This window comes from Pan paniscus, chromosome 13 (assembly GCF_029289425.2).
Source record: "Pan paniscus chromosome 13, NHGRI_mPanPan1-v2.0_pri, whole genome shotgun sequence".
Classification (NCBI taxonomy): domain Eukaryota; kingdom Metazoa; phylum Chordata; class Mammalia; order Primates; family Hominidae; genus Pan; species Pan paniscus.
The window spans coordinates 103776429-103789535 of NC_073262.2; the positions used below are offsets into that span (position 1 = coordinate 103776429).

At 45.0% G+C, this 13107-nt stretch overlaps 1 protein-coding gene across 13 annotated transcripts in view; it reads left to right on the forward strand.

Annotated features, from left to right (window-relative positions):
- Nucleotides 1-13107, forward strand: part of CFLAR (CASP8 and FADD like apoptosis regulator) — a 58842-nt gene that overhangs the window by 35935 nt on the left and 9800 nt on the right. For 7 of the 13 annotated variants that reach the window (XM_063595522.1, XM_055108949.3, XM_063595520.1 and 4 more), the window contains one exon: nucleotides 10585-11095. In XM_063595522.1, the coding sequence (XP_063451592.1) occupies nucleotides 10585-11095 (511 nt within the window). The other 6 variants (XM_034954793.3, XM_063595519.1, XM_063595518.1 and 3 more) reach the window with 2 other exon arrangements.

Here is a 13107-nt window from a genome sequence, read left to right on the forward strand (position 1 = left end):
ACTGGTGCCCCAGATTGAGATCATGGCACAGGCAAGCTGTATTCATTAGAGTGATCAGCACCAACTGCCGCGACAAACCAGTTCAAGAATCTGTGCTTCATGCTGGGTGCGGTGGCTCATGCCTGGAATTCCAGCACTTTGTGAGGCTGAGATGGGAGGATCACTTGAGCCCAGTTAAAAATTAGCTGGTGTGGGCCCGGGCACGGTGGCTCACACCTGTAATCCCAGCACTTTGGGAGGTGGAGGCGGGCGGATCATGAAGTCAGGAGTTCAAGACCAGCCTGGCCAATATGGTGAAACCCCATCTCTACTAAAAATACAAAAATTAGCTGGGCATGGTGGTGGGTTCCTGTAGTCCCAGCTACTTGGGAGGCTGAGGCAGAAGAATTGCTTGAACCTGGGAGGCAGAGCTTGCAGTGAGCCGAGATTGCACCACTGCACTGTAGCCTGGGTGACAGAGCAAGATTCTGTCTCAAAAAAAAAAAAAAAAAAAAATTAGCTGGTGTGGTGGTGCACACCTGTAGTCCCAGCTACATGGGAGGCTGAAGCAGGAGGATCACTTAAGCCCAAGGAGGTCAAGGCTGCAGTGAGCCAAGATGGTGGCATTGCACTCCAGTGTGGGTGACAGAGCAAGACCCTGTCTCAAAAAAAGAAAAAAAAATGAATATGTGTTTCAACACAATAGAGACTTGTTTCTCATTCATGTCACAGGCTAGTGTGGATCGGGCTAGGGGAGGTTTGTTCATGTGGCTATTCAGTGGCTCCATTATCTTCTGAGGTGTTGGAGTTTTCTACAGAGTCCTTTGCATCTGGCTAGCAGATAAGGGAAGAGAGAATGTGTGAAGGATCTCACAAGAGATTTTAGGGACCAGGCCTAAAAGTGATAATATGCATCATTTCTACCCCATTAGATTGGTCAGAACTCAGTCATGTGGCTCCATCTAACTGTAGTGGACATGGAGAAATTAGTCTCGCTGTGTGTCAGGAGGAAAATGAAATGGATTTGGGGAACATGTAACAGTGTCTCTGGCACAAAGACATCATTTACGGTAGTTGGTGAGCCTTAGTCTTGCCTTTTCTTTTGGATGCTGAAGCAGGGAGGAGTCCTGGAACCCAGAGGGGCATTAATATTAATGGAAGGCATTCTGGCTTCACATATTATCACATGCCCCATCATTTCACCTAGATAGATGACAAAAGCTGTCCTGGGAACATTAAAGACATCATAAATGTGTGTTCACTTACAGAGCTTTGGATATTTTCTGAGCAATGTGTCAGTCAGTTCTGCTGTCCTTTGCTTTGGTCGTTGGCCTCAGTCTCTTCTATCTGCGCGTCACCATTGCTTGGATCTGAGATGATTCTTTTGCTCAGTTGTTGTTGGATGTCTGACTCAAACTGAATCACTGGTGCTGCATCAAAAGAGAATGAGAAGAGCCTAGATAAGTGGAATGACGTTCTGTTTAATTATTTAGCTCTTCCTTAAGAGGATCGATCATTGTATTTCCAGTTTTAGAGCTTCTCAACATTCTCTTAAAATGAGTCAGAACTATCTTTTAGGCTCACTTAAAATGTTACCATGGGGAGTTTTATGGGAAGAAAGGCTAAGAGAAGGTCAAATTAGCAAATATATAATACTAAATTTTCCAGGATTTCAGATATGATCCTGCTTGGTCATGTCCTATTTTTGGTTAGATGTGAGAAAGATAAGTGTCTTCTCCTTTTCAGCCATTAGTACCCACATAAGAATGAGAAAATATTTTCTTAATGAGTCACTTCCTGTTTTAAGAGATTATGTAATTGTCCTGTACTTCTGGTTTTGGTCAGTTTTATTTCATTCATCAGCAGATGTTGTACGTATATCTGTTGTATGAGAGAATCATAAAAAAAAAAAGCCATGACCTGCTGTGAATTGAAAAACTAAGTTTTTTGGCTAAAACTCAATGTCTGTGCTTGCTTCTGTTGTTGGGTTATGGGCCTCTTGGGGGCAGGGGCTGAATGTATATTCCAATTTTTCTGCATTATAGGAGCATGATCAGAGTTGAGAAATGGAATATGACAGTGTGGGTTTGAATCATGGCTATGCCATGTTCTAGCTTGTGACCTTGGGCAATGTCCTTGGCCTCTTTATTTTTTTTTAATGTTTTTTTTTTTCTTTCTTGAGAGAGAATCTCACTCTTGTTGCCCATGCTGGAGGGCCATGGTGTGATCTTGGCTCACTGCAACCTCTTCCTCCTGGGTTCAAGCAATTCTCCTGCCTCAGCCTCCCGAGTACATCCCTCCCGGGAATACAGGCGCCCGCCACCATGCCTGGCTAATTTTTTGTATTTTTAGTAGAGACGGGGTTTCACCATGTTGGCCAGGCTGGTCTTGAACTTGCTGACCTCAAGTGATCCACCCACCTCGGCCTCCCAAAGTGCTGGGATTACAGGCATGAGCCACCACGCTCGGCTTCTAATTTTTTTTAATTTAAATTTTATTTTTATTTTTCCTGTAGTGCTGAATTCTCAGCCTCCTTAAGTCCCAGTTTCTCTTCTGTAAAGTGGGTTAATAACAGGACCTACCTCATAGGGAGGTTGGGCAGAATGAATGAGTTCATACTTGGAAAGGGCTTAGAATAATGCCTGGCACAGTGTGAGCATGTACTAGATGCCAACTAGCATTATTTCCTCATTTGCTTGTTCAATTCTAGCCATAAACCACCTAAGCAAGAGCTCACCATGGCTTTGCACTTGGTACATAGAGTCTGATCTCAGACAAGCGAGAGACCAGGGCACTGAGGCCTGCCCTAGGCCCAAGGGTGAGTGGAATGCATCCCCATAGACTGAGGCACACTGGAATGGAGGCCATAACTTGAGAGGGTTATCCAACTTCTTGGATAAACACTCAAGTGGAAAGCTGAGCACAGCACTCCTACCAGTCACAGTCTGAATGGGCTTGGCAGAGGAGAATCTAAGTACAAAGTACAGGAGGGCAGAGACCTGAAAAAGAGAAAGATGGAAGAAGATGGTAGAATTGGAGGCAGAGCCTGGGGCATCATGCTTTTGGCCACAGGTATGAGCAGGTATTGGTCTTGACTGCATTGGTACATCTGTTTCCTGCCCCATGGCTGCGGATGTATCTGTATACGAGCTCCAAGAATCAGAATGGCAGCTCTAGACAGCAGGTCCTTCCTGGTCAGACATAGTCCTTTAAAGTTCAACATCTTGGTGGTACATTGCTGGACAAGAGTAGGCCTGGGCCATTAGAGGGTACCCTGGATGCTCGGTGCTGCCTTTCCCCTGAGAATCAGGGTGATTTGACTCAAGCCTTCTCTGCCTCTGGGAACAAAATCAGTAATTGGGCTTGAGGCCACTTATAAACCCCCCTGGGCTCAGGTGGCTAATTAGCAAGTAAGAAACAAGGCAGCACACTTTTACTCTTCTTGTGCTATGGTTTTCATCAGCTGAGAGGTCACAAATCCACTTACATGCAGACTCAGAGCAGCAGGAGAACATTAATTATTAAGAAGTGGAAAGGCACAGTCTCCTCTCCTCACACCATCTCCCTAGGCCTCCAGCTCTTCATTTCCCTCCTCCTCTCCTGGTAATTTGTCACTGAAGATTCTAGGCCCAGAATCCTGCCTTGGTTGAAAATGGTTGTTATTATTAGTGCAGCACCCTTCATCTCTTTTCCTTCTAATCCGCAGTTAGGGGGCTTCACCTAGAGTAATTACGTGGATTTCCTCTGTCTAGTTAACTTTGCCATCTGGTTAACATTGAACACTTGGGAGGAGTGCAGGAGTCAGAATGAACAAGCGGGTAAGGTAATTGCCAGCCGAAATAAGGTCTCTGAAAGAAAGAAACAAGAACATGATAGGACTAACCTAGGTATAGCTGTGCTCAGAGTATATAATTTATTAAAAATCTACTACGTGCCAGGTACTTTGCTAATTGCTTTACACGGATTCTTGCTTAATCCTCATAAATAATACCATAATATAGGTACTATTCTCTCCATTAAATTTTTTTTGTTCTACTTAGAACTAATTTGCTAGGAATATTCTATTTTCTTTTCTTTCTTTTTTTTTTTTTTTTTTTTTGACAGAGTCTTGCTCTGTCGCCAGGCTGGAGTGCAGTGGTGCAATCTTGGCTCACTGCAACCTCTCCCTCTCAAGTTCAAGCGATTCTTCTGCCTCAGCCTCCTGAGTAGCTGGGATTACAGGCATGCGCCACCACGCCCAGCTAATTTTTCTTTTTTCTTTTTTCTTTTTATATTTTTAATTTATTTTTAAGACGGAGTTTCACTTTTGTTGCCCAGGTTGGAGTGCAATGGCACGATCTCAGCTCACCGCAATCTCCACCTCCCAGGTTCAAGCGATTCTCCTGCCTCAGCCTCCTGAGTAACTGGGATTACAGGCATGTGCCACCATGCCCAGCTAATTTTGTATTTTTAGTAGAGACAAGGTTTCACCATGTCAGCCAGGCTGGTCTCGATCTCCTGACCTTGTGATCTGCCCACCTCAGCCTCCCAAAGTGCTAGGATTACAGGCGTGAGCCATCATGCCTGGCTTATTCTCTCCATTTTCAAGGTGAGGAAGCTGAGCAGTGAACTATACTCCTACCTTCTCTAGTACTGATTGAGCTGGGATTCAAAAGCTGGACTCCAAAGCCTATGCTTTTAACTACTTTGCCTCAATATAATTTCCATGAAGGTGAGGGAGTTTATCTATCTCCTACTATGGGTCTCCAGTACCTGGAACAATACCTGCTATGTAGGTGTTCAATAAATAATTGTTGGGTGAATGAATGAAGGAATAAGCTCTCCCAGTGTCAGTGTGTTTCTAAAAGCCATTCCTTTTTATCTTTAGAGTGTAGCAGACTCTCTTCTACCTATCTTCCCTTCTCTCCTCAAAAAACCAGACTTTTATCCAAAGAGCATGCAAGTCCCTCAAGTATTTAAAGCTTTATTTCTTTGTTTGTCCAGTAAATGTTCGTTGAGGGCCTACTATGTGCAAAGCACCATGCTTGGCCCTGTGTGAAGCAAATATTAAGGCAATGAGGTGGAGTCTGATCTCAGAGCTGTGTTGTGCATGAAATAAGGTTATTCTTTGGTAGTTCATTCTTGAGAAGAATTCTTATGGAGTTCAGTAACCTCTTCTTGAGGCAGAAGTAAATGCTCAGGGATTTGGGAACTAATTATCTCAGTTTGGTAGAATTGAAAAATAAGTCTTTGGTGTTGTGTCATCTGTGTCAGTGACAGCAAAGCTGGACCTGTGCTAGGCCCTGGTGGGTCATCTTTAAGCACTGGACTTTTATCTTGTTAGGAATATAGAAGCAAGCGTCTCACATCTCTGACAGATGGGCTTTACGGCTTGGCCTAAAGCTCTGGTTGTTTTTAAGGCCCTTGAATAAAAATAAAAGACGATGTTTGCAGATTTTAAGAGGAAGTTTTTTTTTTTTTTTGAGACAGAGTCTCGCTCTGTCACCCAGGCTACTGGAGTGCAATGGCGTTATCTTGGCTCACTGCAACCTCTGTCTCCCGGGTTCAAGCGATTCTCCGCCTCAGCCTCCTGAGTAGCTGGGATTACAGGCACCCGCCATCATGCCCGGCTAATTTTTGTATTTTTGTAGAGATGGGGTTTCACCATGTTGGCCAGGCTAGTCTTGAACTCCTGACCTCAGGTGATCCGCCCGCCTCGGCCTCCCAAAGTGCTGGGATCACAGGGATGAGCCATCGCACCTGGCCAAGAGGAAGTATTTTTTTTTCTATCCTACTCTTTCTGAAAAGCTTGAACATTTTTCTGTACTTTCCTTTTCTTTTTTGAGACAGGGTCTTGCTCTATCACCCAGAATGGAGCACAGCGGTACAATCATGGCTCACTGCAGCCTTCACCTCCCGGGCTCAAGCAATCCTCTCACCTCACCCTCCCAAGTAGCTGGAACTACACACAGGCGCCACCACATCCATCTAATTTTTAAAATATTCTGTAAGACAGGGTCTCACTATGTTGCCCAGGCTGGTCTCAAACTTCTGGGCTGAAGCAATCCTCCCACTTCAGCCTCCTGAGTGGCTGGGACTACAGGCACATGCTATCATGTCTGGCTAACTTTGTTTTTTATAGAGACAGGGTCTTTTGCTGTATTGCCCAGGGCGGTCTTGAACTCCTGGCTTCAAGTGATCTTCCTGCCTTGGCCTCCCAAAGCACTGGTTTTATGGCCATGAGCCACCACGTAATCTTTGTTTTATGCGTATTTATAAGCTTTGCTTCCCCAACAAGATTATAAGCTCTTTGATTGAAGTACATCATATATTTGATATGTATTCTCTTGTCCAAGTGTTTCTGTAGGCAATAAGGGGAACTTTGTAAAACAAGAGTTTTCCGGTCAAGTGAATTTGAGAAGCGCTGCCTAATCTCTTCCCCCTCAGAGATTTGCAATGCATATTGACCTGTTAAAGGCTCTGAGAATTCTTCCTGCGAAGAAACCTATTTTAGCCTTGTCCACCTTGCATTTCCCAAACACGTTTGCCCTCAGAACTCCCTTTTTCACTAAGAATGTTTTGCCCATCTTATGTTTTACCCATGTGCTCTATAGCAGTTAACACTGGGCTTATTAAAGGTACTCAATATGTGATTGTAAATTAACTGGTGAAGCATTCCCTCATTCTTGTTTATTTTATACATTTATTTAATGAAGCCCTTTTCATAGAAATTGTCAAGATAAATGTATCCTCATTTAGATCAAAACAAATTCTAAATTAATGAAGTCATGACATTTTACTGTATTTTGGTTTTTTTGGTTTATCTGTGAAGTCCTCAAACCTGTGAGTAGTGCTGACCCTGGCCTTGAATGAACAGCCCTGTACTAACTGCAAGGCCAGAAGAACCCCCGCCCTTCCCCTCCCCACCCCCCCACATCATTTCCAGAAGTTCTAAAGAACAGTTGAAATTTATGGAGATCAGACTGGGTTGAGTGTGGGATTTCCAGGGTGGGTTCTAGAAGGAGAAGTGGGACTTCTGTAGTTTGTTGAAATTTTATTTTCCAAACCCAGCCCCCAAGTTTTTCTTCCTCTATTTATGTGCAAGGACAAAACAGTTACTGTCCTACCTACATAGGATATGGACTCTGTCTGCTCTGAGCCCATTTTAGTTTAGAATATAGAGACCTCCCTCCAGGTCCTAAGAGAGAGATTCCATGAGAGATGCGCAACACCATAAGGTTGGTGATTTGTACTTTGAAATGGCTGCCTTTATTTCCTTTAAAGTCAATATCTTATATTTGAATAAACACAGTTTGCAAAGCATCTTTACAGAAATCTCATTGGATCCTCACGGTCACCTGTTTTCTGAGACAGAGTCTCACTCTTTCACCCAGGCTGGAGTGCAGTGGAGCGATCTTGGCTCCTCCACTTCCTGGGCTCAAGTGATCCTCCTTCCTTAGCCTCCCAAGTAGCTGGGACCACAGATGCGTGCCACCATGCCCAGCCAATTTTTGTATTTTTGGTAGAGATGGGGTTTCGCCATGTTGCCCAGGCTGGTCTCAAACTCTGCAGCTCAAGCAATCCACCCGCCTTGGCCTCCCAAAGTGCTGGGATTACAGGTATGAGCCACCGTACCCTGCCCTCACAGTCACCTTTTGAAGAACCTCCTGCTCAAGAGATCCTCCTGCCTCAGCCTCCTGAGTAGCTGTGATGACTAAAGGCTTGTACTACCATGCCTGGCTAGTTTTTTTATTTTTTGTAGAGACGGGGTTCCCTGTGACGCCCAGGGTGGTCTCAAACTCCTGAGCTCAAGCCATCCTCCCACCTCAGCCTCCCAAAGTGCTGGGATTGTAGGTGTGAGCCACTGCACCTGGCCAAGCATTAGTTTTAATCTTGTTTTATAGATGAATAAACTGGGGCTGACTCAAACTGACTCAAAGTCACACTGTCATTACCTTTTTGATCCTGTACATTAGACTGGGCTGTATGCATGTTCTTGCTGGCCCAATAAAGTTGCAAGTGCCAGCTAACAGCCCTTCCCACTCCACCTCACCACCTCATAGAGGAAAATTGTGACATTAATGGGAAATGTCAGCGGTAATGTCTTCAGGCTGGGCCTGTGGAGTGACTCCCTTGCCACAGGATATTTAAGCAATGCTGTGTCTTGTCTGAGGCTCAGACCTGCTATTCTTATTGGCACTTGGGACCTGCATGATTTTTGGCTTCACCTCCAGCTTTAGCCATTTTTCTTCTGTTCTTTTAGGTAAGGATTTTCTGCCCCAGACCTCAGATTCCCATTTCCTTCCTAGCTTCTTTGCTGTTATAGCTCAGTCTCTTCCAAGACCATGCAAGATTCAGACCCTAGTAGGAGGAGATGGAGGAACTAGGACTTAAACCCACATCTTGTGATTCCAAGGCTGGTTCCTCTTTTGCCCTGCACCACGCAGCTGTCTACTCACAGTCATGTGACAGGGGCTTCCCCAGCCAGAACCTCCAGGGAGCACAAATAAAGGAAGGAGCTGGAAGGCACAGTACAGCATTTGTTCTGTCCAAGCCTTACATATCAGCATGGGCAGGGAGAACGTGGTGAAGTTTTCTTTCAAGGACTTTGTTTGATAAGGAAGGACATTTATCAGTGAAGAGAGGTTTTGAGGGAAGTGAACCAATCTTGAGATAAGTACACAAAAGAGCTTTGAGTCTGGTGTTTCCCTGTTTGCTTCTGCCCCCTGGAGGAGCAAATACTCCATGATTAGAGACGTGTGAGTCCTTTGGAATAGAATAGCAGTGATGGAACTGGAGTCCTAGTCCAGGTTCTCTCCTTGTTCAGCCTGGATTCAGTACTGGGTATCGAAACAAGCCTGCACCCTCAGAGGAGATGGCTAGGGGACAGTGCGTCCAGGCCTCTTCTACCACACAGAGTTTTCTTTTTTTTATAAAGGGTATACACATTTAAAATTTAATGATACTCCCAAATTGCTCTTCAAAAAGGCTGTGCAAAATTACAGTCCTGATAACAGCTACCCAGAGATCCTGTAATGGCATTTGCCCCTATTATTATTATTATTATTATTATTATTATTATTATTATTATTATTTGAATTTGAGGCGGAGTTCTGCTCTGTTGCCCAGGCTGGAGTGCAGTGGCGCAATCTTGGCTCACTGCAACCTCTGCCTCCCGGGTTCAAGCAATTCTCCTGTCTCAGCCTCCCTAGTAGCTGGGATTACAGGTGAGCACCACCACGCCTGGCTAATTTTTGTATTTTTAGTAGAGACGGGGTTTCACCATATTGGCCAGACTGGTCTCAAACTCCTGACCTCAGGTGATCTGCCCGTCTCGGCCTCCCAAAGTGCTAGGATTACAGATGTGAGCCACTGGGGCCAGTTGCCCTCACTATTTAATGGGTTATTTGCAACCTGTGAATCATGTCTCCTATTTCCTTGTTAATGATGCTTATTGATTATAGACTTAGGAATATCAGTACCGCCTTTGTATCTCTTCATTCTTACATGATATAATAATTAATTTTTTTTTTTTTGAGACAGAGTCTCACTCTGTTGCCCAGGCTGGAGTGCAGTGTCACAATGTTGGCTAACTGCAACCTCCACCTCCTGGGTTCAAGCGATTCTCCTGCCTCAGCCTCCTGAGTAGCTGGGACTACAGGTGCGTGCCACTACACCTCACTAATTTTTGTATTTTTAGTAGAGACAGGGTTTTGCCATGTTGGCTAGGCTGGTCTTGAACTCCTGACCTCAGGTAATCTGCCCGCCTCAGCCTCCCAAAGTGCTGGGATTACAGGTGAGCCACTGCGCCCAGCCAATAATTCATTGTTTAATTGTTAGTTGTGGGCCAAGCAAAGGAGAAAAGTAAGAAGCCTTTTCCTTTTACCGATAGGAAAGGTCAAAGGACTTACCTAGTGAATTATTTACCTAAAAATGTATACAAATCACTCCAAAATTTAGTGGCTAAAAACAACAGCACTAATTTAATTATATCTTCACAGTTACTAATTTAATTATATCCTCACCTGTGGGTGAGGAATTTAGGAGCAGCTTAGCTGGGCTGTTCTGGCTAGTTCAGAGTCTAGTGAAGTTGTGGTCAGTTGTCAGCTGGGTCATCTGAATGCTTGATTGGGATTGGAGGATCCACTTCTGTGGTGGTCACTCACATGACTGGGAAGTTGGTGCTAGCTGTTGGCAGGAAGCCTGTTCTTCATGTCGGCCTCTCTGAGGGACTGCTTGAGTACTTTCATGATGTGGTGGTGGGCTTCTCCCAGAGTGAGCCACTCAGAAGAGAGAAAGATTGTGAGGTCTGGACTTCAATAAGAAGATTGTTGAAGAAAAAAAGGTTTTGTCCCCGCCTTGGTTTGATTGGACTAGAGTGGCTGGCATCAGGCAGGAACAGTGGTATAGCAGGGTATAGACCATATTTAGGGACCTAAAATCATGTCTTTCATGATTCATGTGGTTCTTGTTCCAACTGCCCAGGACTCAGGCACATCAAAATATGACACAAAAGCAGAAGCTTTTCATAATGGAGATTAGACCATGTCTAGGATTCCTACCCAGTCCTCTTGAGCTCTCCTCACTCCAGTGTTGTTTTCCATGTTTGTTTTTTGTTTTCCCCAGAGCTTCTTCGAGACACCTTCACTTCCCTGGGCTATGAAGTCCAGAAATTCTTGCATCTCAGTATGCATGGTATATCCCAGATTCTTGGCCAATTTGCCTGTATGCCCGAGCACCGAGACTACGACAGCTTTGTGTGTGTCCTGGTGAGCCGAGGAGGCTCCCAGAGTGTGTATGGTGTGGATCAGACTCACTCAGGGCTCCCCCTGCATCACATCAGGAGGATGTTCATGGGAGATTCATGCCCTTATCTAGCAGGGAAGCCAAAGATGTTTTTTATTCAGAACTATGTGGTGTCAGAGGGCCAGCTGGAGGACAGCAGCCTCTTGGAGGTGGATGGGCCAGCGATGAAGAATGTGGAATTCAAGGCTCAGAAGCGAGGGCTGTGCACAGTTCACCGAGAAGCTGACTTCTTCTGGAGCCTGTGTACTGCGGACATGTCCCTGCTGGAGCAGTCTCACAGCTCACCGTCCCTGTACCTGCAGTGCCTCTCCCAGAAACTGAGACAAGAAAGGTGAGCCCCCAGGAGGTAGTCAGTTCCGGACCACCTGCTTATTTTCGTGCCACCAGGATGGGAATTACCACTGTGCCACATTTGCTGCCCATCTCTTCCGGGAGGAAAAGAGATTTTCCCTCCTGCATTGGGCTTGCCCTAGGACTACAGTATAGACCTGGCATGATTTATAAATACTTTGTAGTTAGTTAGTTTGTAGTTTGAATACTTTTCTTTAAAATTAAGACATTTTCAGCCTGGGCAACAAAGTGAGAACTTGCTTTATAAAAATTTTTAAAATTAGTTGGGTGTGGTGGTGTGCGCTTATAGTCCCAACTGCTTGGGAGGCTAAGGTAGGAGGATTGCTTGAGCCCAGGAGTTTGAGGCTGCAGTGAGTCATGATTGCACTACTGCACTGCAGCCTGAGCAACAGAGGGAGACCTTGTCTCCAATAAATAAATAAATACAAATAACAAATTTATTTATTTATTTTTATTTTATTTTATTTTTGAGATGGAGTCTTGCTCTGTTGCCCAGGCTGGAGTGCATTGGCGCAATCTTGGCTCACTGCAACCTCCGCCTCCCAGGTTCAAGCAGTTCTCCTGCCTCACCCTCCCAAGTAGCTGGGATTACAGGCATGTACCACCACGCCCTGGCTAATTTTTGTATTTTTAGTAGAGACTGGGTTTCACCATGTTGACCAGGCCAGTCTTGAACTCCTGACCTCAGGTGATCTGCCTGCCTCAGCCTCCCAAAGTGCTAGGATTACAAGCGTGAGCCACTGCGCCTGGCCACAAATTTTTATTTTTAATTTTTCTTTTTGAGACAGAGTTTCACTCTTGTTGCCCAGGCTGGAGTACAGTGGCATGATCTTGGCTCACTGCAACCTCCGCCTCCTGGGTTCCAGTGATTCTCCTGCCTCAGCTTCCCGAGTAGCTGGGATTACAGGCGCCCGCCATCACACCTGGCTAATTTTTGTATTTTTAGTGGAGACAGGGTTTCCACCATGTTGGCCAGGCTGGTCTGGAACTCCTGGCCTCAAGTGATCCACGTACCTCGGCCTGCCAAAGTGCTGGGATTACAGGCATGAGCCACCATGCTCAGCCACCTTCCAGATCTTTTTTTATTTGATACCCACACAGTCATGTAGAAGTATATCTTTTTTGTTTGTTTTTTGAGATGACATCTCACTCTGTTGTCCAGGCTGGAGTGCAGTGGCACACCTCGGCTTACTGCAACATCCACCTCCCGGGTTCAGGCAATTCTCCTGCCTCAGTCTCCTGAATAGCTGGGACTACAGGCGCACACCACTAGGCTTTGCTAATTTTTGTATATTTAGTAGAGATGGGGTTTCACCATGTTGGCCAGGCTGGTCCCGAACTCCTGACCTCAAGTGATCCTCCTGCCTCGGCCTCCCAAAAGTGAGCCACTGCGCCCAGCGTGGAAGTATGTTTGTAAGCCCAGATGGAATCATCATCTATTGTTTCTTTTTTTTAATTAAAAAAATTTTAATACAGTTCAAATCCCCATGTCTGGCTCATTTCAGCTCCTTTACTGCCAAAGCAGGGGACAAGGACTGCTTCAGTTTCTCTGCCTTCTCTTTCTCTGAAGGTATCTGCTGCATTGAACTTGAAAGTTCACATTATCCTTATTTTTCTTGATCTTGACAGATTTGGCATCCTTTCACCTGGCTGTGAGCAGAAAGTCCTTGATTTCCTCAATTTTGCAAGGCATGGAGATGAGGCACACAGGGAGAGGACAAGGACAGGCACCCCTCTATCCCATGTATCACCCGAAAGACACTCAACAGCCTGCCATCACTTTATAACCTGCTTTTAGTTTGTTTAACAGTAGATCACAAACATTTTTGCATGTCAGCAGTCACATTTCTACAGCATCAGTTTAATGTATGCACAATAGCCCATAATATGGCCATAGCTTAATTTACTTGATCAATCTTCAGTTGTTGCACAGTGTTTGCTTTCATACAAAGTAAGTATTAAACATCCTTGTAACTTAGTGTTTGTTCTTAT